The sequence below is a fragment of the Macrotis lagotis genome, chromosome 2 (assembly GCF_037893015.1).
Source record: "Macrotis lagotis isolate mMagLag1 chromosome 2, bilby.v1.9.chrom.fasta, whole genome shotgun sequence".
Taxonomy (NCBI): domain Eukaryota; kingdom Metazoa; phylum Chordata; class Mammalia; order Peramelemorphia; family Peramelidae; genus Macrotis; species Macrotis lagotis.
This window is the reverse complement of record NC_133659.1, coordinates 192781962-192809490: the sequence shown is the minus strand read 5'-3', so window position 1 is coordinate 192809490 and position 27529 is coordinate 192781962. Positions and strand designations below refer to the sequence as shown.

General features: G+C 40.2%; 1 protein-coding gene across 6 annotated transcripts in view; it reads left to right on the top strand.

Annotated features, from left to right (window-relative positions):
- TTLL6 (tubulin tyrosine ligase like 6) overlaps window positions 1-26835 on the top strand; it is a 58385-nt gene extending 31550 nt beyond the window's left edge. For all 6 annotated transcript variants that reach the window (XM_074224197.1, XM_074224198.1, XM_074224199.1 and 3 more), the window contains 10 exons: window positions 90-246; window positions 2933-3076; window positions 4405-4490; window positions 11811-12036; window positions 13837-14012; window positions 15338-15526; window positions 20343-20499; window positions 21368-21652; window positions 23584-23950; window positions 24559-26835. In XM_074224197.1, coding sequence (XP_074080298.1) covers window positions 90-246; window positions 2933-3076; window positions 4405-4490; window positions 11811-12036; window positions 13837-14012; window positions 15338-15526; window positions 20343-20499; window positions 21368-21652; window positions 23584-23950; window positions 24559-24818 — 2047 coding nt within the window. In that variant the 3' untranslated portion in view covers window positions 24819-26835. The remainder of the gene's footprint in view (window positions 1-89; window positions 247-2932; window positions 3077-4404; window positions 4491-11810; window positions 12037-13836; window positions 14013-15337; window positions 15527-20342; window positions 20500-21367; window positions 21653-23583; window positions 23951-24558) is intronic.
- The last annotated feature ends 694 nt before the right edge of the window (window positions 26836-27529 follow it).

The following is a 27529-nucleotide window of genomic DNA, read 5'->3' as shown; positions in this document are numbered from 1 at the left end:
TGTTTTTAAATTATGGGTTAGCTTTAGTTTGAACTGTAACCAACTAATGTACTTACTATTTCCTATTTCCTCTCCACTCACTCTGGTAGTTGGGGAGATTTGCAGAGCTATAGCAGGTCAAAAAAATTTAAGACATTTATCTGTAAGCCGGACTCTGGCTGCCAAGGGAGAGGTATATTTGTTACTCGGTCTGTGAGAGATATCAAGCCAGGAGAAGATATGATCTGCCAGCTCTATATTTCAAAGGTAAATTTTAAAAAATTGTACTTATTACTTGTATCCTTATTATTTGATTTCCACTGTGCAGTATGTGTAAGAAGACCAAGAATTTACTTTAGGGGCTTCAGTTTAAGATGGAACCAATCATCTAACTATTCAGTGAACTGAGGATGTTCACATATACCCCAAATCAGAGCCACTGTCAGACAGAGGTACAAACTAGGGCAAAAGAGAACTTAATAGAATCAAAAATTTAAGGGTTGAGAGGAACCTTGGAGGCCATTGAGTTCAACCCTCTGACTTTGTCAACTAATAAACTGAGGCCCAGGAAGGTTTAAATTAAGTATTTTATTCAAGGCCACAGAAAATTAGAAAATTAGTGTCTTAACAGGATGAGAACTCCAATCTTACTGAGTCCTCAGGCCCTGTGCCATATAGTGAGAAAATTTCTTTTCTTTTTTTTTTTTTTCAGATTTTGCAAGGCAATGGGGTTAAGTGGCTTGCCCAAGGCCACACGGCTAGGTAATTATTAAGTGTCTGAGGTCGGATTTGAACCCAGGTACTCCTGACTCCAAGGCGGGTGCTCCATTCACTGCACCACCTAGCCGCCCCAATTTCTTTTCTTTTCAATGAATCTTGTCTCATGTCATCTGAGAATAAGAATCCAATTAAAGAATAACTAGCTCCCAGATTCAAAGATCTGAGTGTGACATAAAATCACACAGGAGTGGGAGAATTGTACTTTTCTCTATTGGAATGATCAGTGGACTTTTTTTTTTTTAAAGTAAAATATCAGGAGGCGGCTAGGTGGTGCAGTGGATAGAGCACCCGCCTTGGAGTCAGGAGTACCTGGGTTCAAATCCGGCCTCAGACACTTAATAATTACCTAGCCGTGTAGCCTTGGGCAAGCCACTTAACCCCATTGCCTTGCAAAAAAAAAACAAACAACTAACTAAAAAAATTATTGTTAGATTTGTTTTGAGACATCAGATGTTTCCCAGCATGCATCTAAACATGCCCACTTACAAAGTACATTATTCAGAGCAGTTTATCAAATGTTAACAGAATAGATTATGTTCAGTCATTTTCAGTCTGATTCTCTGTGACCCCATTTGAAGTTTTCTTGGCAGAGATACTGACATAGTTTGCCATTTCCTTCTCCAACTCATTTCTAGGTCAGATGTTTTTGATATCAGGTATTTTATGTTTTCTTCTATGTTGTCAATCTTTTGATTTTGTACATCCATCCATCCATCCACATATATGTGTGTATGTGTGTGTGTGTGTGTATGTATTATATTAACATAAATCTATAGTGGAGTTAATGAATTCTGTTTGGTATGATCCAGTTTTCAGGATGTTCATTTATTGGGTAACATATACTACTTTTTTCATATAAATGATTTCTTCTCATTCTAGTTCTTTCCTCAGATTCTTTTTCATTTTTTTATCTCTTGCTTCATTTCTTCTAGGTATCCCTATAGTCCTTGAAGGAAATACATTTTTTTTGCATTGTGTCTTTAGGCAAACAGGGTGAAGTGACTTATCCAAGGTCACACAGCTAATAAGTGTCTGAGGTCACATTTGAATTTAAGTCTTCCTCACTCCAGGCTCTTATAGCCTGGGCACTTTGGTACCATCTAGCTTCTTCTAAAGGCACTATATTATAGGATCCTAGATTTAGAGTTGGGAGGTCCCTAAGGGACCATATTGTTTAACCTTCACTTTTTACAAATGGGGGATTATCGAGGTCCACAGATGTAAAATAAATTTGCTCAAGGTCAGATTGGTAGCAAGTAACAGATCAAGTCTAAGTCATCAAGATACAAATCAGGACCCTGAGGAACGTAGCTTTTAATTTTGTCAGTTTCTTTTATTCAGATTAACATTGACCTTTGAACTTCTCCAGAGTTGCATTGACTCTTCATGTTGATCTTATTTATATTGTAGCCATTGTGTGTATTACCTGTTCTTCTCTGCTGTCTTCACTTTATACAAAATTGTCTTTTCACATTTTTCTAACTTTTTTCATGTCATTTTTACAGTGCAGTAATAATATTCCAATTATATACATATATTATAATCTGTTTATTCCCCATCATGAGATTATTAAAATATTTATACCTCGAAGGCACCTTGAGAGGCCAACTAGTCCTGTCCCCTCATTGTATAAATGAGAAGACTGAGGCTTAGAGAGGTTAAATGATTGCTTTTTATTTATTTATTTTTGAACTTAAGTGATTTGTCCAAGGTCACATAGCTGTCAGGAATCAGAGGGGAAATGCTTTGGGGCATATAATCTGTGTGTGAACATTTATCTTCAGACATTTCCTGGGATATAATCTTAGCAGTAGAATTCCTGGTTCAAAGAATTAGGTAGTTTTTCTTCCCTTCATGTCTTTTTATAGAACATTCTAGAGGGAAATAGTGCTGAGTGATGTCACCTTGCATTTGTACACTGATATTTTCCCCCCAAAGGTTTCCTATACTTATCATAGTCTCAAACATTTTTGTGAGATAGATAGGCTCACCATTTTGCAGACAGATTGCCTGACAAATAATGAGCTAAAGTTCATCCAAGAAGTTAGAAGCAATATATTAGTCATCTGACATCTACCAGGCCCATTCCATCTCCAGAAATGAGTCAACTGCCCAGCAAACTACAGCTTCTCCCAATCCATCCATATGGCTTCTGTTTCCTTCTCTCATTCAGCCTTTTATTATTGATGGATTCAAGTTTGACCTTCGGATTTATGTGTTAGTGACCTCCTGTGATCCTCTCAGGATCTTTGTGTACAAGGAAGGCCTAGCTCGGTTTGCTACGACTTCTTATTCTAATCCCTCTTCAGATAATGTGGTGAGTAAGGGCAGTGCAACTGCCCAATGGTTCATTTCAAATATAAGCTAAAATACTGGCCTGGTGTGGTTGGTCCATTGAAAGTTGTTGGCATTCAAATCTGTCTTTCTCTATCTAGTGCATTAATTTAACTCACTAAGCTAAAGGTTCCAGAGTACAGCCCCAGGAGAGTCAACCCCATAAAGCCTTTGGGTGGAGTCCATCCTGGAGGCAAGGGGGTGCACTAAGCATTTCCTCCCACTCTTACTGATTCTAGAGAGCCCATCCCATTTCATTTCAGTAAGATATAAAGATACATCATTTCATTAAAAAAATTAAGCTCCAAGTTTTTCATTTCCTTTGATTTTCTCAATTTGTCTGAATATACAAATCTATATCCCCTTCTTTTGTATCTTCTTTTAATCAGTGAGAGCTAAAAAAAAAAAAGTGAAATGAAAGGACAGAAGCTAATTCCTTGTGGTTCCCTCAAGTTGTCATCCAAGGATCATAGATTTAGATTTGAAGAGAACCTCAGAGGATCTCCAACTTGCTCAATTTTACATATGAAGAAACTAAAGCCTAGATAAGTTAAGAGACTTGTTCAGGATCCCTCAGCTACAATATATCTGAAGTAGTCAGGATTTGAACTTGGGGTTTTCTTGATTCTAGGTCTAGTGACCTAACCATTCCTCAACACTACCTTCTGCCAACTATAAGCTCTTTCCCCCTTCATAACCTAATGCCTACAAAGAGTTATCAGTACTGCATAATTTCATATTTTTACCATGTTATCTGGTTTCTGACTTCATTACTAAACTAAAATTCTTTTGTCCAAGGTTACCAATGATCTCTCCACTGTTAAATTACAACTTTTTTTTTCAGTCTTCATTCTTCCTGATTTCTCTGCAACATTTGATACTGTTGATCAAATCTTTCCTCCTCCTTTCTCTTCTCTGTATTTTCCTGATACTGTTTCTCCCCCCACCCCAGTTTGTCCTTCTCAGCCTCCTTTTCGAAATCAGCGTCCTTATTCTATACCTATCTATAAGTCTACTCTGATCCTTCTGATTGTTAATGCTTTCTTCTTCCCACTGATCCTCCCAAGTCACTTTGTATTTCCTTTGAGTATATATTTTTTATACTTTCCTCCATTCCCTGAGGATGTAAGCTCATCAAAGGAAGGGACTGTTTCAGTTTTTGTATCCCAAACCCCCAGTCCAGTGTCTAGCAAATAGCAAGGTTGCTAAATATATGATACTCTATAATAATCCTTAATAAATGATTGTTAAAATGGAATTGAAGTTTATTGAGTTTTCTTTTCTGACTTCCTGAACTCATTTTCTTTCTAGGATGATATATGCATGCACCTGACTAACTATTCTATAAATAAACACAGTTCTAATTTTGTACGGGATGGAAACTCTGGTAGCAAGAGGTAAGCTAAATGTTTCCTTTTCTACCCCACCTTCTTGCCAGAGGCTGACTGCTCCCTGTGACTCTGGATAGACTGCCCAGACCCAAAGGTGTTGCCAACCTCTAGGTCACACAGACCCAGAAAATATTCCTTTTTTCTCTCCAGATGTGGAACAGTGTCTTCTGTGTCTATAGGCTGTTAATCATTGAAAGGAGACCAGATCATAAATCCTGGGAGGTTAGGAGAGGGAGAGATAAACACTGAACTGTTCTGCCAGCAAGATATAAAAAATGTGCTTGTTATAACTGGCCTTTCTCTTTTCCTTCTTTCCTTTCTTTCTTTCTTCCTTCTTTTTCTTTTTCTTTTCCTTTTCTTTTCCTTCTTTCTTTCCTTCCATCTTTCTTTATCCATCCATCCTTCCTTCCTTCCTTCCTAAATCAGCAAATATTCATTGATTATCTGGTAACTCAAACTAACATGCTAGGCTTTTCCCCCTTGGTTTGTAGTTTTATGTGGCATAATTAAGCCAGTGATCCTTCATTGATTTGGCATAATGTCCTCTTACTTTATGATGTCCTGGTATTTCTCAACCCCATGACCAACTTATTCCTGAGAGTCTACAAAGAAAAGGGAGATGAGTAGATTGCAGGAATGGATTCAGACCTTGACAGTCACTTTCAGTGTCCTAGGAAAAGGGAGCAGAGAATTCTAAGCTGACCAGGCAGAATAATACATAGTAATCTAGTTTCAAAGCAGGAGAAGAGTTGTATGAATTTAAATGATTCTCCCACTGACTTTGCTCTAAATAAGTTTCTTGACCTTCTCTGTGTTGTGGAGAACCTTTGGTAGGTCTGATTAAGCCTACAGAGCCCAGGTCCAGAACCTCTACTATAAAAACAACTAAAGTAGAAAGTCTGTCCTTTAGGTGAAACCAAAAATTTGAAATAGATATGGGATGAGGTCCAGGAAGAACCCAGCTCTTCTTTTTCCAGGGTAGCCCAGGACTCCCTCTCAAACTCTCTATAGATGTCTTTTTTATTTCTCCAGTTTAAATGCAGTAATCCTTCCAGTCCTCCTTCTTGCCAACTCTTTTTTCAAGCACTGAGTTAAACAGATGAATGATGGGACCTATACAATTGCCAATTTAATCTTCTCCCCACCCCCCACCAAAACAAAAAAACCCGATTTCAGTCCTGCTCAGGGATGGTGAGGTATAATGAATTGTGGAGAATGTAGTCTCATTTCTGACCCACTAAAGAGAAGAGAAAAGTAGAGATGTGAGTGGACCAAAACCAATCAACTGCAGTTATAAATTCTGCTTTGATTTTTTTTTTTAGGATTTTGAAAAGCAAATAGGGTTAAGTGGCTTGCCCAAGGCCACACAGCTAGGTAATTATTGTCTGAGGCCAGATTTGAGCTAGGTACTCCTGACTCCAGGGCCAGTGCTCTATCCACTGCGCCACCTAGGCACCCCTCTGCTTTGATTTTTGATGATAAGACCTGGACAAAGATGCCAAGATTTCTTAAATTGAATTGTTAGAGATATTGTACATTATGGTTAGAGTAAATGTTTCAGATGAGCAGAGATTATCAGGGCAGTGTTTCAGATGCTATCATATCCAAGAGATCCACCTAGTTGGAGTCAGTGCCATGTTTTACAAAGTTTAAGGTTTGAAAGAAACCTTGCTAAGTACTCTTTCCTTGACCTAGGGTTGTCTGGGGCAATGCTAAGCCATTATAGGATATAGGGATATATTGGATATATGTATTATATCTCTTGTACTCACATGTATGTAATATACATATATATATATATATATATATATATACACATATACACACACATGTTTGCAAACTGTAAAATGGCCATTCATTTCCTGAAATTATTGTGAAGATCAAATAAAATAGTACTTGTACTTAGGACAGTGTCTGGTAAGTGTTGTTGCTTAGTTGTTTCAATCATGTCTGATTCTTTGTGACCTCATTTGGATTTTCTTCCCCAAAATACCAGAGTGGTTTCATCATTTTCTTCTCTAGCTTATTTGATAGATGAGGAAACTGAGGCAAACAGGCTTGAGTAACTTGCCTAGGATTGCACATATAGAGAGTGTCTGAGACCAAATTTGAACTCATGAAGGGGAATCCTCCTATCTTCCAAGTCCAGCACTCTGTATACTGTAGTACCACCTAACTACTCACCTATGATTGTTCTTACTAACATCTCAGTGCTCAAGTCTTCTAAGTCTGTAGATTGGTGTCTCTAAGACTATACTTCATGAAGAAGGTGCCAATCTGCATTGGTAGAAGGAGTTTCCTGACTTGGGAGTTTTCTACACCCATGCATTCACAGTGATTATGTAGAATTAGGTAATTATACTGGAATTCTTCGCCCAGTAATGCTGGAGGTCCAAAGAGTTGAATATATTACAAATACATAATAGATGATTCTTCAGAATCAAAAGGTCTGGTTCTAATGGTGCATGATCTTTTTGAAAAGCCAGAGCAGTTTCTCTCCCCAAGCTGGCTGAGGGTAAGATATCCCTGGATGATGTGACTGTCCCATGTTCACTGTTACATGAGTTGGTTCATTTTTATACCCAGGTTAGGGGTCTTTTCCTGGCTCATTTCTTTGATACTTGCTTGTTTTCATCAAGTCAAGGGGTGCACACTTTGGGAAAGTGCCCTGCTTGACCCATCCTGAATTGGGAGTACAAATTAAAAAGCTGGGTGAAGGGAGTGGGCCAGACTGGGTGGAGTTAGGTGTAAATTACAAGGGACTTTCTTCTGAGGGCATGTGTCTGTCTTACAGCTCAAAGTAGGGATTGTATAAGAGGACAGAAACCTTCAGATAAAGAGGAAAGAAACCTTCAGATATATTTCTTAGAAGAGTCTTTTTAAGCAGTTTCATGATGTGGAAAGTTCTTAAAGAAAAAAAATTAAAGAATTTCTCTCCCTTTATCTGTACAGTGAATGGTTTTAATTCATGGTTGTGCCTCACTGCTCCATTAAAATTCTACTTTCCCATCCAACAATAAATACTTGTGGTTAAAATGGAGAAAAAAAAGCCAATGGGAGTTGGGGGGAGTACTGAATTGTGATTCAGAGGACTTGGATTCAAATATGATCTCTGCAATTTATTAGCAGAGTGACTCAAATCAATTATCCTCTCTGGGCTTCAGTTTCATTATATGTAAAAGGAGAGGATTTGAGCTAAATAAGCTTTAAGGTCTCTTCCAGATCTAGACCTGAGATCTCATGATCAGCTCTCCTGGGTGTCTGATCTCCCTAAGGCTTCATTAGGAGAGGGAGGAAAGAGTAGAAACTCCAACAATAAGCTCACATGATGACAGAGAGAATCTGAAGTGGCATGGGACAAGAGTGAGAGGGCTATAGAGAGGGCAGTATAATAATTTCCTTTTCCCCATTACCAAAGCTCCTTCCCTCTAAACTCCTTCCTGTTTATTCTCCTTCCTTTCCTCTTCTTTCACTCACCTTGAATTCTGTTATTGATAACTCTGTTTTTCTCTTTATATATAGTCTCCCTAAATGAGGTTAATTCAATTCATCAAGCATTTTTAAGCACCTACTATGTTAGGTACTGGGACAGCTAGGTAGTGCTATGGATAGAGTACCAGGCTTGCAGTCAGGAATTTCTGAGTTCAAATCCCACCTCAGATACTTCTTAACTGTGGAACCTTGGGCAAATCACATAACCTCTGTCTTACATTTCTTAACTACACCTTTTTCATGTCTTTTTTTTATCCTCTAGCAAAGTTCTGTGCTTAGTGTTAACACTCTATAGATGAGCCTTAATTACCTTCTAACTCCTTCTTCCTTTTCCTCTCTTCTTTTAGGTAATCATTATTTTCCCCTTCTTTCTATTCTTCCCTTCCCTTTCATTCTTATCAATGATGCTTTCCCCTTTCTTATAGATTGCATCAATCCTATATTTATATGAATCATTTTGCCTTACCCTTAGGAGCATGAGATCATAGATTTTTAGAACTGAAAGCAACTTTGGAGGCCATTGAATCCAACCCCTCCTCAGTCTCTGCACAGCTAGTAAATGTCACTGGCAGTATTTGAACTCTTCTTTCCTTCCCTTCCTTTCATGCCTTCCTTGTTGTGTGTATATGTGTGTGTGTGTGTGTGTGTGTGTGTGTGTGTGTTTCCAATTCAATCCAACAATCATTTACCAGAAATTTGCTAGATAGCATAGGGGATACAAGGAATTTTAAAAATAGTCCCTGCCTGAAAGAAGTTTGGAATCATCCTTTCCTTATTACTTTTCTGTCTTCTTTCTCTTCTCCTATCCTTCTTCCTTTTCCTTCTTCTTTCCTTTTCCTTTTCTTTTCTACTTTGCCCTTGACAGTTATCAGGTTCAAATGCTGACTGCTTCTCATACTTTTAAGTTTGATGATACATGCTTCAAATAAGTCACCAAATGGCACTGACTATTTTGGAATTGATTGGAGCCACATCTACATACTTCTGAGTGATTATTCCACTCCCAACCTATTGTTTTCCCTTCATGTGCAAAGACTTTATTTTAGCTATTTTGTTTGGAAATTTTCATAAAATATGTTTTGCATGTGCCAGCCTTCAACCAATTGGGAAGTATTTATTGATTTCTTACTATGATACACACTGTATTAGGTATACAAAGGGCAAAAGATAAAAAAATTATACCTGCTTTCAAGTTTAGTCTAGTCTGGGAAGAGCTATATCATCTCTATCTCTATCTCTATTTCTATCTCTATCTCTATCTATCCATATATATATATATATATATATATATATATATATATATATATATATATAAAGATACACAAGTGATTTAAGGGTGGAAAGCTCTGCAAGTTGGAGGGGATAGCCAGCATAAAGACAAAGAGAAGGCAGATAGAATGTTTAGGATAAAAAAGAGCAAGAAGTTCAGTTTGACTGAGACTAATGTGAATGTGGGAGAGTAGTGATGTGTAGCAAGACTGGAAAAGTATTACTTTCCATCTCAAGTTTGAGTGAGAGGAAAAATTTAGAATTCAAAATTTAGAAAAAAGTTAAAATTAATATCGATCATGGTGATATCAGAGAACTTCTGAAGTTGAAAGAGAGACAGAGAAGAAAAAGTATGTGTGTGTGTGTATATATATGTATATATATATATATACATATATATATATATATATATATGTTTGTGTGTGTATTTGACAGGTACATAGTGAAATAGATTTCCTCTTTAGGAATATCATTTTAGCAACTTAGTGAAGGGAAACTATTGTTATAGATCAGGCAAGAGATATGAAAGTAGGGCAATGACTGAATGGGGAGAAGTGGAGAAGGATAAATTGTGGATGCAGAAATAAGAATATTTAACAATGGATTTGATGTGTGAGAATAAAGAGAAGAAACCTTTCAAACCTGGATGACTGGAAGCATGGTACTGACCTCAGCAGAACAGGGAAGTGGGAGATGGGTTTTGTGGAAATGTTTTGGATATTTTAAGTTTGAGATGTTTGTGGGATATCTAGTTCTAAATGTCCAGTGAGCTATTGGTGGTGTGTAATCAGAGCTCAGAATGACTAGGACTGGATATGTATAGATAGATCTTTGAAGTCATCAGTATAGAGATAATTACTAAACCTACCTGAACAGATGAGGTTATTAGGTGAGGGTAGAGAGAGAAGAGAAGAGAAATCAGGAAAGAATCTCAAGTGGTACTTTCAATTAATGGGTAGGAGGACATGGATAAAGATCCAGCCAAAGAGACAGAGAAGGAATGATCAGATAATAGGAAGAGAATCAAAAGAAAAACCCCAAAAGGAGAGAATCCCAAAGGGCAGAGGATAGTTATCAACTTTGAATGCTAATTAGAAGTTAAGAAGGATGAGGCCTAAGGAAAAACTATCTGATTAGGCAATTAGATCACTGGTGACATTGGAAAAGGCAGTTTTAGTTGAGTGATCATAGGATCATAGATTTAGCACTGGAAGTTAAGGAGTGGTTTATTTCTATTGGTGAAAAGAGTTTCTAATCAAATTCCTAGGTCCAAATAAAAAAAAAAGTAGAGAATGAACTATTGATACCTCTAATAGTAATTACACTGCAGGATTGTTTTACATCTCATGATGATGATAATATTGTCCTTCTCAAAGAAGACTGTGACATCAGGGGAGGTGATGTCATGACAAGCACATAAACTGGATTTGAGTGAGGGAGTGCTGTGCTAAGTCACCAACCTTGCTTTCTCCTCCAAAATCATCTGGTCCAGTAGCCAGTTATGAATCAGGACAGCTGGAGATGACCCTGGATGTGAGGCAATCAGGATTAAGTGACTTGCCCAAGGTCACACAGCTAGTAAGTGTCAAGTATCTGGGCTGGATTTGAACTCCCTTCTTCCTGAAGGGAGTGCTGTATGTGCACTGCACCACCTAGTTGCCCTATAACATTCAAATGAATGTGTCTACACACACACACACACACACACACACACACACACACACACACAGATATATGTAGGTATGAAAACCTGAAAATTTTAAAGCATTAAGTAAATGTCTTTGATTATTATCTTCCCCCTATGTTACGTTGTCAGAAAGGATACAAACCAGATGAGTGTCAACCCTATCTTTCTTATATCATAACCAACCCTCTCAAATTATAGCTGAGGAAACTGAGTGAGATTTAAGTGATTTGTCCAGTCACAGAGCTAGTCAGTGCCTGAGACACTGACTCAATTCAGATCTACCTGACTCAAGTCTAATAATCCCCTGCCTCTTAGGCCATCTTACCTCCTGGAGAAGGTTATAAAGTAGGAAACTTTATTGTTGAGGGTATAGAATAGAGGAGTTTGACTGAGAAAGGGAGGAGAGAACAGAGGGTTTCCTAATGACTACATAGGTTAGTATTAAAAACATTCATCATATTCTCTAGGACAGCTAAGTTCTAATGTTTTTAGTCTTTCTCCTTGGTAGCACCAAACTCCCAAACTCAAGCTTCCCCCACTTAATAGGGACAATGGGCATGAATTGCCATGTACCAGGGCTTAGATGTGTCTCTTTTCCTAGAATATTTTTGTTTTCAATTTCCGACACCTTTTTATTTTTTTCAGTTTTTTTTTGCAAAGCAATGGGTCTTGCCAAGGTTATACAGATAGGTAAGTATTAAATGTCTGAGGTTGGATTTGAACTCAGGTGCTCCTGACTCCAGGGCTGGCTCTCTGTCCACTTCATCACCTAGTTTCCCCACATCACTTTTCATCTCCACACAGCACTGAAAAATCTCAGGGGACCATAAGGTTAGTCTCTGAACCTTTTAAATGTTTTAACATTATTTCTTTTGTAGGAAGCTTTCTACCTTCAATGCCTACATGGACAAGCTTGGCTGTGACACAGGGAAGATGTGGAGAGATATTGAAGATATAATCATCAAAACCTTGATTACTGCTCACCCTATAATTAAGCACAACTATCATACCTGCTTCCCCAACCATATCATGAATAGTGCCTGCTTTGAAATTTTGGGCTTTGATATTCTGCTGGACAGAAAACTTAAACCCTGGCTTCTGGAGGTAATCCAATTCCACAGATTTTAAATAACCCCTAAGAAAGAGATGGACCAGTGAGTATGTGTCCCTTGCCTTCTATCTGTTCAAGCCATCTGTCATTCTTGGGGTTTCCCCGTCTTTTTCACTTGTTTGTTTTCCCATCTCTCTAGTGTCTTATTCTTTAGAGCCAAGCTCCTGCTTGGCTAGGAAGTGACCAGCAGAGGGGGATAGACTTCAGGGAATTCTAGAATTTCTGAAGTCTGCCCTGACCTGGAAATTCAAACCTAGTTCCTGGCTTGTGAAAATACTGGAATCCCAGAGGCAACCCCACCTTTTGGTACAAAGGAGAAAGGGATAGCCTGGATTAAGGCTATAGATAGCAATGTCCTAGATCAGGAAAAAACAAAAAAAAAAGAGATAAAGCTGTTTTGTCTCTTTTCCCCTGCTGTTTTCATAGCCATCTCTTCTTTTCCATAGTCCCTTATTTGATTTTCTTATGAAATACTCAGTCCCATTACTTTCTTTAATCACCCCCAACTAATGTCAGATACAACTTTTCTCTCAGGTCAGTTCTTTTTAGAATAGGCATGAGATGGGCAAATAAGGGAATGAGAATAAAGGTGATGCTGTTCCCTATTCCCTTACCTTCTATGTATTCCCTGATCACACACACACACACACACCCTACCCAGGTGGCACAGAGGATAGAACCCTAGGCCTGGAATGAGGAAGATCTGAATTCAAATCTTGTTCCCAGACAATTATTGACTGAATGACCCTGGTCAAATCACTTAACCACTCTGTGACTTAGTTTCCCCAGTTTAAAAATGTGGATAGTATTAACATTTTCCTCTCAGAGTGAGGATCATATGAGATATTTGTAAAGCACTTCACACACATTGGTGTATATGTGGTAAGTGCTGTATAATAACAATGTAGGGATATTAGTAATTCTTCCTTTCTCTGTACACACCCTCAAAAAGGATCTGAAGCAGAGAAAGTGAGTTAAGTTAGAGGACATTCTACAACTCTTCACCCATTCAGACACAGTAAAATGAAATTAAAACTACCCTCAAAATGAGCAGGTTGTTCTCTTTCTTGTACCCTTAGCCTAGGCTCACATTCGCTTCTCAAAGCTCTTTCCCTTCAACAGCTTCTTCTGCTCCAGGATCACAGGATAATCCTTGGTGAAAGGGAGCATGATTTGAATGAGAAGGAGTTCTAGACTTGGAATTAGGAGAGACTCAGGTCTGAATCCCATTTGCTAGCTTGCAAGACAAGTCAGTTTACTTTTCTGAATCTTACTTTCCTCATCTTTAAAATGGAACCAGCATTTGTGTACCTCCCTCTGTGGGGAAAATCTTTTATAAGCCTTAATGTTCTGCATAAATGGGAGTTATTCCCATCGTGGTTGCACACACCTGGAATCTCAGCTATTGGCAAAGCCAGAGGCTCCCAAATCTCTTGATTTGGGACCTCTGAGCTGTTAAAAACTGAAGCTGGCTGAATGGCGTTACTAAGTCTGGTATTAATATGGCTAACTCCCAAGAGGAGATGAAAGGTACTTGTCCACCAGAACAGAAACAGAAAGTCAAAACTCCCATGCACTTTAGCAGTGGAACTGGCCCACCACTAACTCTTGTACTTCCAGATGAGATAATGTGGTGGTGATGGTGGGGGACCCAGTCTTTCAAAAGAAAGTGAATTAATATTGGTGGACCATTTGGAGGGACATAGAGGGCCCCATTAATTTCTACTTTAAGTAATTGTTTCCCCTTTCAGTCTGGTATGCCTAATCACCAAGCCACCCTCTCACCCTCTCAGGTTAATCACTCTCCAAGCTTCTCCACTGACTCCCGGTTAGACAAAGAAGTAAAAGACAGTCTGTTGTATGATACCCTGGTGCTGATCAATCTGGGAGCCTGCGAAAAGAAGAAAGTCCTAGAGGAAGCAAGGAGCAGGGCAAGGCTTCTGCAGGATATCCGTTCCAGGGAGATCAGGTGTGCCTTCAGGATAAGGAAGGGCAAGATAACCTCAGGACTCCTTCCCCCTGCTCCCCCTTCTCATTCCTTCTTCTTCCTTTCTTAGGCTACTGTGCCATCCTCTTTCTTCCCCCAGCACTGCCCACTTACAGATCCCACTCTGGACAATGGCCACTGTGGAAACCCTGGATTTTTCTTTCCCATCCCCACTCATCCTAGCCCATCATGTTCACATTCCCTCATGACTTTCCTTTCTGTCCTCTGAAATTATGGTCTAGTGTATCTATTGGTAACATTTTTATATGTTTTAATTAGGATCTTTTCATAGTCACAGATCCTTAATCCCACTGAATGATCCTATTGGTAGGAATTTCAGATCTGTATGGGATGTACTTTTGGAAGAGGTAAGGGCCTTTCACTGTCCCTTAAATGATAGCACTTGGGCAGCTCTGAATTGTCACATTGCAGACTGTATTTGCAACTCCTTTAAAGAGAAACCTTTTTAGAATTGGGGGATTCAAAGGGGGAAGGAGATGGGGCAGCTAGATGGTCCAGTGGATAGAGCCAGTGGCACTGGAGTAACAAAGACCTAAGTTCAAATTTGACACTTAATAACTGTGTGACTCTGGACAACTCACTTAAACCCAATTGCTTCCAAAAAAGAAAAAGAATTGAGGGCAAGTACAGGTAGAAATCAGAAAATCTAGGTTTTGTTTCTGGTCTGGCTGCTTATTCAGCAGCATACTGGATATGTCATTAGGTCTTGATTTTGCTACTCTGAAAGGAGTCTTTTTAATAATAGAAAAATTACAGAATTTTAGAGCTTCTTGTCTATCTTCCTCAAATTATGAGAAGATGGAGCTGAGGGCTGGTGACTTCTCCAAGGTCATATTCTGAGCTAGGGGCAGGATCATGTCTAAGATCTAAGGCTTTTGAATTTCACTTCTTTTCACTACTCTTCTTCTGACCTTTACCTTCCCAGGGAGGCTCTGAGGAAGAAGAATATTGTGTCCATAAAAAACATATCAGACTCCTTGGAGAGAGTCCCTTGAATTCAAGAAACTTTCCTTGAGGAGATTGTTACTCTTTCAGAAGGGGATGATTCCCCATCTAATCAGAACTAAACCAAGGAAGGTTTGAAATACTTTAAGTTCCTTCTCTCTTGCTACCTCTGGGAGAATGTCTCCACTGGCAATAATGATCATGGAGGGAATTGTAAGTGAGATCTGACTTGGAGTTGGGGGAACTGGATGAGGTGACTTCCTGTAGTCCTCCTAGGTCCCCAACCCTCTGAGTCTTATTCTGAAAAAATGGTTGCAATCCTACATCTCTGCTTCTTGCAGGATTGAGGAGTTAAGGAATTACCAGGCTGCATTGTTGGAGAAAATAGAACGTTATGAGAAAGAAAAAAGTGGCGGCTTCCGGAGGATTTATCCTGAGTTTGGGTCTGAAAAGTATCAGAAATATTTTCATCACAGCAATTCACTCTTTCAAAACACTGTGACCTCCAGAGCCCGGGAAGTGCATGCCCGGTATGGAAAGGAAAGCCAGGGCCATTGGAGGGTGGGCAAGGCCCCAGAGTGTGCCCCTGGGATTGTCACCATTGTGTTCTGTGAACAGACACTAGACTTTGGCTTTAGAAGTCCTGGCCTGGCCCTTGTTTCCCACTATTGAATTTTCTAGAAGAATATTCATCCCCTTATCCCACAGACCTTCCAAAAAGATGGAAAAATATAAAGTCTCAAGTGGTCAAATAGGTGGGTTGTTTTTATGGACAACACTGCAGCCTTGGTTCTGGATCATTGTGTTGTCTGACATCTGAGTGTGTCCACTGCTAGACATCTTTCTCCTCTGGTTCTCCATCTTCTCCAGAATCAAGGGACCAGAAAAATAAGGGATGTGAGGTAGCATGGAAAAGGAGGCCCAGTCTCCCTAACTTGCATAGCACATTAACCATACTGAGGTATGAGAGTGTGACAGAAGGAAATGATTTTCCCATTTTCTATCTTCTCCCAGAAGTATTATTCCTGGGATTAGGAATTGTATGTGTATGTGTCTATGTGTGTGTGTGTGTGTGTGTTTGTGTGTGAATGTGTGTGTGATCTGAAGATGGTCATGAGGGACTTAGGGGAAAATGAATAACTCCTGTTTCCTGCTATTAGATTTTTAGATTTCAATGCTGATCACCTTAGAACCAGCTCTTGAGGATAGGGCTGCTCTGGAAAGAGAGGGATGAAATCTTGTAGAAAACTAGGCTCCCCTTTCCTTGTCTAGGTAAAAACTCATTTTGAGTTGGAGGGCTGACCTTCTAACTGTCCCCCACCAAACCCTGGTGTCATTATTGATTACTAACAAGGACTTCTTCAGTTCTCTCCTTTAGTACTCATTATATTTAGTATCCTCATTCACCCCCCTTCTCCTCCTTTCTGGTCACAGAGGAAATAGGCCTATACCTTGATAGACCAGTGGTCTATCAACCCATGGTTACTCTCCCCTCTGCCATTGCCCTTTTTTGGTTTTTGAGTTCAGATCTATGATTTTATTGATATAGGGAAGTTCCTTTCTTTTGTCAAGGAAGATCAGAAATTGTTAAGAGAGTTAAGTTGGTTTTATGTCCTCATTGAGAAGTTGAAGGGTTTGCCCATATCTTTCGATCTTCCCCTCTTTGTTCGTTCCTTTCCACATACATTTATTAACATCATCTCCTCAATTCTAAATTAAAAAACCTGTTCTCTACTGTACTCTATGCAGCTACTGTCCTATATCTCATCCCTCCATACTCCCCCTGCATTGAAACAATATTCTTCTAATAGAACTTCCCCAGTTCAGCTTCTCCTTTCTCTCAGTCTTTTCCACTCCATATCTCAGTCTATTGAAACTGCTCTCATGATTACATATCCAAATTTCCCTAAATCCAGTGAACATTTTTTCAAGCCTTGTCCTCCCAGACTTCTTTGTGACTTTTAACCCTGTTAACCACATTTTCTTTCCTTCCATATACCTCTTCTCCCCATTTTCTTAGTTTTCTAACAAATCGTTATTTTTTCCTTATACCTTTGTAGTGTTATTCCCCAAGGGTCTATCTTCCCTCTACTTCTTTTTTCTCTCCTCCTCTCCCCTTCCCTCTCCTTTTCTTTCCCCTTCCTCTTCTCTTCTTCTTTAGTATTTCTATTCATTTCCATGGATTCAGCTCTCCCTTTGATGCAGATGTCTCCCAAATATATATCTTCTGCCCTCAACTCTTTTCTGTACTTTAACCCACTTCTCTGACTTCTTTCAGATTCAACTCTAACTTTTCTTCTAGAGGAGGCCTTTACTAGTCTCTCTCCCTTTTCCTTACCTTTCATTAATGTTATGTGTAAGTATTTTGAGAGCTGGAATGGAAGCTCCTTGAGGGTAGGGATTGCATTATTGCCTTTCTTTGCATCTCCATTTTTAGCCCAAAGCAAGACTTTAATAAATGCCTGTTCACTGACTGACATATTCAAATCTCAAGCTACTCAGAATAATCTTACCTGGATCTGAGAAACGTGAGTCATTTCTTTAGGACATTTCTACTTTACTGATTCACCGGCACTTTAAATTCAAAATGACCTTAACTAGGATCATTATTTTCCTCAATCCTCCCCTCTGCCTTCAGTATTTCTGTCAGTTACATCACTTATGCTCTTTCCATATTCTATTTCCTATTATTTATCAACTTAGAGATTCTTCCCCGGACTCCCGAGTGAGCTCCTCAGTGGGCACTGCTTCAGGCGTCCCTGGTTTTTCCCTCCCCCGGGGATCAGCGAGGAGGGACTCAGGCAGACACTTCTTCAGGAGGCATATGTTTTATTAGGTGCAGAGGGATCCCCCGAATAGCTCAGGGCGCTGGATAATATAGGGAGTTATTTCCGGGCTGCCACCCCAATCCGCCCCGAGGGCAGAACCTACCACCCGATTGGAGCAATGGACACAGGCCAACCAGGCGAAGCCACTGCTCCCCTTAAGGAGCCGTGTCTTCTCTGGGTTGGTCTGACCTCACTCCCGGGGAGGTCCTATCCACCCAGGCGGTCAGGGCCGACCCCCGACACCCCCCCTTCACATTTCCTGTCTAATCAGTTATTAAGTCTGGTGGAATCCAATTTGTAAGGGTTCATCTCTTCCCCTCCTGCCTTTTACCACTCTCATTATCACTACTTCATACCCTTGTCCTGACTAGACTTGGACAGTAAAAATAACCTCCTAATATGACTTCCCCAGTTCAGTTCAACAAATGCTCATTAAACAAATACAATTGAATACAAAGACAAAAACAAAAGTACTTGCCTTCAAGCAGCTTATACTCTACAAGAGGGACTATGCAAACAAGTACCAAATGTCTTGGAAGTAATATGAAGTAACTTCAAGAGGGTGAGGCCTTGGCAATGGGGAAGATCAAGAGAGGTCTTCTCTGGGAGGTGTTTGAATGAAGCCAGGGATTCCTTGGTAGAGGTAAGGAATGAGGACATTCCAGGGGGAATGACCTGCTGGGAGATGTAGCCAGTTTGACTGCAACAGACTTAAGTGAAGGGGATAGTACCTAATAAGACTAGAAAGGTAGGTGAAAGCCAGATCATGGAGGGTTTTACATTCCCCAAATTCTCATTTTATACTTTATTCTAGGGGCAATAGTAAGGCATTCTAGGTTTTGGAGTAGAGGACCAAGAGATGTGGCATGGTCAGATTTCTATTTTAGGAATATGTTTAGCAACTATGTGGAGAAAATCTGGAGAGAGGAGAGACTGGAAGTAGAAGACCATTGCAATGGCCCAAGTCTTTCCTGATTTCTTCCCACCTCTTTCTCTCCACCCCCCAAATTGTTAATGTTCCTTTAGAATATCTTTATTATTATTTTGCATTACTTTTATAGCTAGGTGGCATAGTGGACAGAGTGCTGGACTTGAAGTTAGGAGGACCTGAGTTCAAAGCCAGCCTTGACCACTTAGAGCTGTTGGATTTTGGGCAAGTCACTTTTTCTCTTTGGCCTCAGTTTCCTCATCTGTAAAATGAGGATAACAGTAGTACTTATCTCACAGAGGTGTTGTGAGAATCACATGAGATAATATTGGAAAGGTCTTGGGAAATCTTCAAGCTATCAGTTCATTTTCTCCTTTCTCTCAATCCTTTCCACTCCATACCTCAGCCTATTGAAACTGCTCTCAATCAGAACTCCAAAGATCCCCAAATACAGAGGACTTTTTTTCAGGCCTTGACCTCCCAGACTTCTTTGTAGTTTTAAACCCTGTTGACCACATTTCCTTTCCTTTCATGCATCCCTTCTCCCCATTTTCTTAGTTTTCTAACAACTCCTTATTTTCTTCCTTACACCTTTGTAATATTATTCCCCAGGGGTCTATCTTTCCCCCACTTTTCTCTCTTGTTCTCCTCCTTTCCCCTTCCCACTACTTTCTTCTCTTCTCCTTTTCTCCTTTTTTTTTACCTTTCTCCCCTCTCTGGCCAAGTAGTATCTCATCAAGTAAGATAAGAATGCTTTGCCTAGTTTTCAAGGTCATCATCAATCTTATGTGGTGACACTTTTTTCTATTACTACATGCACCCCCATCCTACATGCCCCACCCCCACTCTGCATTCCAGACAAAGTAGACTTTTCTGTGTCTCTGGAGCATTCCCTATATTTCCCTGTCTCTATATTCTTTCTCTTTTATTTATACTGTACTCCCTTTTCCTCTTAGCCTCTTACCCTTTAAAGTCCACTCAATTATCACACCTCCTTCCCTTCCCCACCAGGATATTACTTATTTAATTATTGGTCCCTGTACCAGGGTCGTTCCTCCCATCTTCTCCCTTTCCCCCCAGCACTTCAGCCCACATAGTCAGGAATAACTTCCCTTTGGACTTTTCTTGAATGAACATTTCAGAGTTGTAACTAGGATAAATAAGGTCACTGAGAATTTGTCCCAGATTGACCACCATTGTGGTTGTGAGATGCTTCTTTCCTATATTTGTCTATATCTAGCCTGTGCCCCAGAAGCAATATTTGGAAAGAGATGGTGAATGGGCTTAAGAACTAGCAGAGGTCAGGGGAGAAAAAGGGGTGATGATGGTTTGTCCCCTCTCTGGACATCCCCACTTTTCATTCTGTCCTCCACTCCTACAACTGAATTTAATCCAAATTTATGGCTCAGATACTTAGTATGAATTATTATTTATTATGGTTTATCTATGTTAGTATCTTATCCTTTCCTAGACTGCCAGCTTATGATGGCAGAGCCCCCCTTATCTTATCTAAACTCATTTTCCCCAGCAGCTAGCACAGTGCTCTGTTAGTGTTGTAACAAATTTGTTGAATTGAATTGAATTAACTAGGCAGCAGATCCAGGAATTACGACTGAAGCAGGAGAAGAAAGCCTTCATTCCTAAGGAGAAGAAGAATGAACTTCAGGGTGAATCATCAGGCGAGGGGACCAGGGTCTCTCTCCCAAAGGAGAAAAAACAAAGAGTTCCCATGCACAGCGCCAGACAAGTAATTGCCGATGATCGGGAAAATCGGAAATGTCCACTACACCTCCCTGCCCTGCCTTTGGGGGTGGAGGGGCTGATCAAGAAGACCACCAGCCAGTGCCCAAGCACACTGGAAGTGTTGGGCTGAGAAGAGGGCTGGGAATGACACAATGGGAGTGGAGGGGTGGATGATGGAGAGACACAGGGTTCCCCCTTGTCCTTTTCAGACTTCTGCCTGGCCAAACAGTAAAGAATGTAGCGCAGGTCCTGTCTCGTACACCTTCCTTTCTGCCTTCAATAAGGTGTCAAGAAAGGCCACAGGACTGTATTGCTACCCATACCTCCAAAACAAAGTTAATGGGAGATGTGGGAGGGAGTGGTTCCAAGACTACAGTTACCCTACACTTCTAGTTTTCCCCTCTAGGAGAGGATGATTTCTATTAGATGCAACAAATTACCCTGCTACCAGACAACTGGGCAAAACTTCTGAGAAATGGAAATTTTAAGGGACTCTGGTGATTTCCTGAAGGACATAACTTAGAGATGACTGTCTTCTGTTCTTTCTATTGGCCCCATCTGCAAAAAAATAACCTCTTTCCTCAGGCTAGTCTTACCTTGTCTCACTAAGTCTTGAGCTTTCCTTCCCTTCCATCTATTATTCCCCCTTTTATAGTAACCTTCCCTCCTTGTATTTGAATGCAAAGATCCAGTTTGTTTATCATTTTGTCTACAATCTCAAAAATCATAGGTAAGAATGAGAAAGGCTTTTATAATGGGCCCTTCCCCCAGCACCCCACAACATCAGCACCCTCTTTTGCAAATGACTCTTAGAAGGGATAAGAGGTGGATTCACCAAGTACCATGCATCTATTTGGTTTGCTCCTTCCCAGCTCTCCACTTCCTCTATGTTGCTGCCCTGTGCATCCATCTTGGTCCCAAAGTCAAAGTTGAAGCCAAAGAAAAATGAACGTGGCTCTCTGAAATGCATAGAACCCTTCCACTCCTATGAGGAGACCCCCAAGCTGGAGGCCAATATTACCTTTCCAGAGAAAAGTGGGGTATGTCACTGCAGTTCTGTGCCAGATCTCAGAAAGACACTCTTCACCAGCACAGAAAAGCAGGAGCCTTGGAAACCCATCTCTGCCATTGCTGAAGGATCCAAGTCATTCTCTGATGTGAGCATGTTCTCTAGTGGTTCTGAGATAGAAGGCCATGGTGCTATGTAGTAGAAGGGTTCTGGGGGTAACTAGGAGCAGCAGTGCAGAGAATGACTTTAGTGTAGTCTCAAGTACTTATTGTTTCAATTACCTTGGATAAGTCTCTTAACCTCCATCTCAGTTTCTTCATCTGTAAATGGAGGTGATAACAGTACAACCTAAAATGGTTGTGGAGAGAAAATGAAATTATAAAATGCTTTGCAAACCTGAAAGGCCCTGTGTAATAGTAATTATTGTAATATTTAGAATTCTAAGACTTCAAATCCTGGTTATGTGGCTTCTAATCCTGGTTTTGCCACTATTTCTATTCATATCGGTAAATGGGACAGGGCCATTAGGGTTTGGTCTAAGAGGGATATTTCAAGTTATGCCTATGGCACCATCTTAGGGAAAGCTTACTCCCTCTATCATCCATACCCCAAGTATGCCCATCTATCCCTTCACCTTTCTCTGTCATTTGTTTTAATTTTAAGAAAAATTATGCCTTAGAACCTCTGCCTGGGTGAGCCTGGGCAAGTGATTTAATCTCTGTCTCAGAAGAAAATTAAAATTATCTGGTCCCTAGAGACCCCATACTAAATATGTGAGCTATATCCAAATACTGAAGCTCCTAGAGCCTGAGACCAAGCCAAGTGGTCTCCTGGACAAATGCCCTGGACTTTTTTATTCTTTCTTTCTTACTGTGTGATACTGTGATGTTCACTTAACTGCTCCAGGTCTTAGTTTCATAGTATCCTAAATCTAGAATATATTTATAAATATCTAGCTATCCAGAATTGAAATTGACCTCAGAAACTATATAGTCTGGGGCGGCTAGGTGGCGCAGTGGATAAAGCACTGGACCTGGAGTCAGGAGTGCCCGGGTTCAAATCCGGTCTCAAACACTTAATAATTACCTAGCTGTGTGGCCTTGGGCAAGCCACTTAACTCCCATTTGCCTTGCAAAAAAAAGTGAAAAAAAAAGAAACTATGGTCCAATCTTATTTTACAACTGGGGAAACTGAGGCCCAGGAAGGTCTTACAGATAACAAGCATCAGATGTGGGATTTGAACCCAGTTATCTGAGCCAATGTTTGCTCTTTTTGCAAAATTCTCCCTATTTTTCAAACTCATGTAATAGTTGAGATACCTAGTCAAATAAATAGGTGGTCCAGCTGATGGAATGTTGATTCGGAGCCAGAAACACTGTTGATTCTGCCTCAGAAACTTATTAGCTGTGTTGCTGTGGACAAGTTTCCTGAATATCTCTCAGCCTCCATTTTCTCACCTGTAAAGTAGAGTCAATAATAGCAGTACTAATCACCCAAAGAGGTTGTGAGGATTAAAGTGCTTTGCAAACCTTAAGTGATTCTGTCTGTATGTTGTAGATAGAAATAGAGTCATAGATTTGGAAGTGATTTATCTACTTCCTTGTCCAAGTTGAGGCAGCTAAGATCACTAGATCTGGAGGGTGGAAGACTTAAGTTCAAGACCTGCTTTAATTGGTGGGTAATTGGTGTGATCAAAACCATTTAGTTGCTGTGTGATCTTGGGCAAGTCACTTCACACTTTCTCTGCCTCAGTTTCCCCATCTTCACAATGGGATAATGTTAGCATCTACCTCAGAGCTGTTATGAGGTTATCTCTATCATTGTAATTACTATTGTTAGGTAGGATCCTACCCAGGCCAGTTGTTTAAAGACCTCCAGGAGGGGGAAAAAGACCTTTAGAGAAAAAGTTCCTGTAACCACAGTCAGTCCCCACCCCCTCCAGTACCAAGGTCAGACAATTCTTCTAAATCCTTCCCATCACTTATGAAACCAGCTTTTCATCTTTATGTTTCTATCTTGGAATCACGGGAAGAGGCTGTTATGACTTTCCAACTGACTTTTGCCCTCCTTTTCTTTCAGCTACTTGCTTTGGTGGGACCTTCGTTTACCAGTGGTGATCCCCTCCAGTCCTCAAAGCCACTGCCAACAATGAGCACATCCCTCAGACCCATGTCAACTCAATACATACACTTGGACATAGACAGTCCCATTGAGGACTCCGACAGGCCACATAAGTTTGTCCAGAACTCCTGTCAAGAGAAAGCATCCTTTTCCACCAAGCCCCAGAGCTGGTGGTGTGACCCTCCACAAAACTGGGACTTTGGGAGCTCTGAAGCTTACAAGATGCAGTTACCCATGTCTAAGCTGATTAATGAGATCCCTCTACGGAAAAAATTCTCCTTCCAAACCAGCTTCAATCCCAAACTACTGCTCAACAAACGAACAAGTGAGTTAGCCTGTCAATAGAGCCCTCCACACAGGGAGTCAGATGCATTGGTTCTGTGGAAGCTAATAGTTTCACTGGGTGGGGAGACCAAATAGATAAGAATGGAAGTTTTCAGGGATAGCTAAAGGCAACAAATGGTGTGAAAATTGGGGGTATGGCCTAAGACTTCCTGAAAGTATTATAGCATCAGATCATAAATTTCTTGATACATTTTGAAATTGAATCTGTTTGAGATCATGATTTCCTAGAGGCAAGGGATTCCCCCACCCCCACCCTGCCCCGGGTAACTAGGCAAGAGGAGTTGGAGAACTTGAATCTGGAACCTTGATCAACTACCCAACTTCGTAACTTTCTGTGGGTTTGAGCTTTTTTTCTTTGTAAAGCAAGAGGGTTGGTCTAAGTCAAGGTTTTCTCAACTTTTTTTTTATGTTATGGACCTCTTTGACAGTCTGGTAAAGCCTATGGATCCCTTCTCAAGTTTTTTTAAGTGCATAAAATATATAAATATATAAAAATTATAATGGAAACTATTCTTCTATGAACTTATGTTGGATAGGACCAACTCCAACACCACGGTTTGAGGATGATGCTGATTTTTGTCTTTCCAGAAGTTGCCTCCGAACACCATGGCTGCAAGAGTCAAGGTTTCATAGAGAAGAGACCTCTGGAGGGTACCACCTTACAGCTGTTCTTCCAGAGGCCAAAGAGCCAGCAGGCACTTAAGAAAGACCTGTTGGTGATTGCCACACCAGCTCGGCTTGATCCAAGACCTCACAAAAACAGCAGAATTATTGGGAGGGATCGCAGTGGTGGGCAAGACCGGGCACTGTCCTGGGGCTCCCCATCCTCCTGCAAGGAAGCTACCTAGAAGACTAGGTAGGCAGGACTGAACTTTTGTCAGAATTCTTCTGTCATTTCTTCCTTGCACCACTGCTGATAACTCTTCCAGTAATACTCATTCCCTCACTTTCACTCATATCCTAAGTCAGGAAGCCAGGAATTTACAAAGATCAAATTCTGCCAGCAGATGAAGAGATGATTTTGATGCTCTTTCTGTGAGGTGCTATGGACAAGGGCAGAGACTGGTGGCAAAAACCTGACCCTCTTAAATCAATAGGTTTACAGATGGGCATAACATTCTGACCTTATAGGTTGATGGTACTCTGAGAATGGAGACGTTAGAGAAACACCATTGTCAATCATGACAGATTATGGGGAGATTGGAGAAGATGGCACAACGATCTTTATTAAATCCTTAGAACATCTTGAAGAAAGGAAGTATGTAAAGATTTTTGGGACTTTTTTTTTTAGAGCATCATACATATCTGGAGATGCTGCTACCAGTGTCATCAAGGGGAGCACATATTTTGAGGTGGCTTTCTCCATAATGAGAGTGAATTTTGATGAGCCATTATATACTGACCATCTTGTCTGGTCCCCCAAGTGACCAATGAGCACACATAATAAGATGATGATCAGGTATCTAGCAAAGCTAACCAACCCTTAAAGAACTCTAACCCATGCTATCCACCCTCATTAATGCCATGTTTCATTAACTGACCTAGACAGGTTCTAGGATTTTTTGGTATGATGGATAGCTCAGGTTCAACTTAATGGATTGGTTTCCCCATAAAAGTGGGGTCACTAGAGGCCCCAAGATTGAGTCCACATCTTTGAAGGTTCAGAAACTTGAGTCTGTCAGTGTGTCTTGAAGGTGATCAGGCTTTGGATAATTGACTCTAAACAAATTCACAAGGGATTAATTAGCTGATGATGTGCCTATGTTTTACTTTTGCTTACTTTTAATGGTCATGAAGGGTGGCTAGATGGCACAGTGGATATAATGCTGGCCCTGGAGTCAGGGAGACTCATCTTACTGAGGTCAAATCCAGCTTCAGACACTTACTAGCTGTGTAGTCCTGGAAAAGTCATTTAACCCTGTTTGTTTCAGTTTCCTCATCTGTTAAATGAACTGGGGAAGGAAATGGCAAACCAATACAGTATTTTTGCCAAAAAAATCCCAAATGGAGTCATGAAGAGTCAGTCCCGACTGAACAACACAAAATGGGCACAAAATCTAGCAATGGTTGACTGTATAGGACCTACCTAAACAGGCAGATGGGTTTATTTCAGAAGACTAGATTTCTAGGTCAGGAGATTGTAGAGAAGAATGAATTATTAAGAGTAATAATAAGCATAATCTTATGTTTGTACTAGAGGTGACAAGGTATAGTGAGTGGATAAAGGACCTACCTTAGAGTCAGAGGAACCTCTAACCTTTACCAGGATGTGATACCCCCAGTGTCTTGGACAGATGAGGATTGGCATTAGAGGAGGGAACTTTGACCTGAGGGGTTCTCCCACATTAATGAAATCTTAAGTCTAAACCAAAAAAAAAAAGTGTCTAGTGTTTTATAGTTTTGTTATTTGATTATATCCTCATCGGATAAGGAAAAAAACATTCTCAAAGAAGTGAAATGACAACCTGGGTCATATGTCTGCTGAGGGTCCAACAGGACAAGAAATCTGGGACACTGACCAATTATCCTGTCTACTCACTCTACTGTCCCAGAACAGGAGAAGGGAACAGAATAAACATTTCTTTGCGCACCCTTTGTTATAACCCCCTCATTTTACAGTAGAGGAAACTGAAACAGACATTAAATTAGTTACTTGGGGTCAAAGAGCTATGACCCTATCTAGCCACCAGAGCTAGAGCAGCCAGGAATTCAGAGCCTTTAACCCTGAACAGATGCTCTATCAAGTTTGCCTTTCCACATCCTAGAGATATTTTCTGGAATTAGAGTATCCCTTTTCCTATGCAGTTCTAGGTAATATGTACTAACAGATACTTCAGATAAAGGAATTACAGAAGGATGGTCTCCTGCACCCATTCCCAGATTCTGTGCAGGAGACCATCCTTCTGTAATTCCTTTATTTTCTTGCATTTGCTTTAATATACTTTTTCCTTTCTCTTTGACAGTATACGATTTCCAAGCTTAAGAGTTTTATGTTTTATTGGTTGCACTCAAGTCATCTTCTCCTTTGATAACCTATGAGGAATCCCCATATCTTAGTAACCTACCACTAAACCACAGTATAGAATGATTTATTTCTGGGAAGATTGCCTTGAGGTGAACTAATATGTGATCAGGAAAGGTTGGGAGGTTGTTAGCTTCAATTACATAGAGTTACATTAAGTCCTAGGTTTAGGGAGGTACATGTCAGTATGGAACCTGTTGCCTTCTCTCTACTGAATTAGAAGCAAATATATAAAAGCACAAGTCAGTTGGAGATAATTTGTTATGAATGCCACACACTACCTTAGGTGCTTTCCTAGTATTTTGAAATAGTTTGCTTCTCAAAATAATAATCATCCTTTCCATGTCAATTTAAGGTATACAAAACACTTTTCTCACAACAAATCTGTTCAGTAGATGGTGCAAATGATCTCCATTTTACAGATGGAAAAATTGAGGCTCAGAGGTAAAGTGACTTACCTAAATCTAAGCATCTAAGAAGAAGCAGAGCTGAGAGATGAACCCAGGTTTTCTGACACTTAAGTGCAACTCTTTCTTC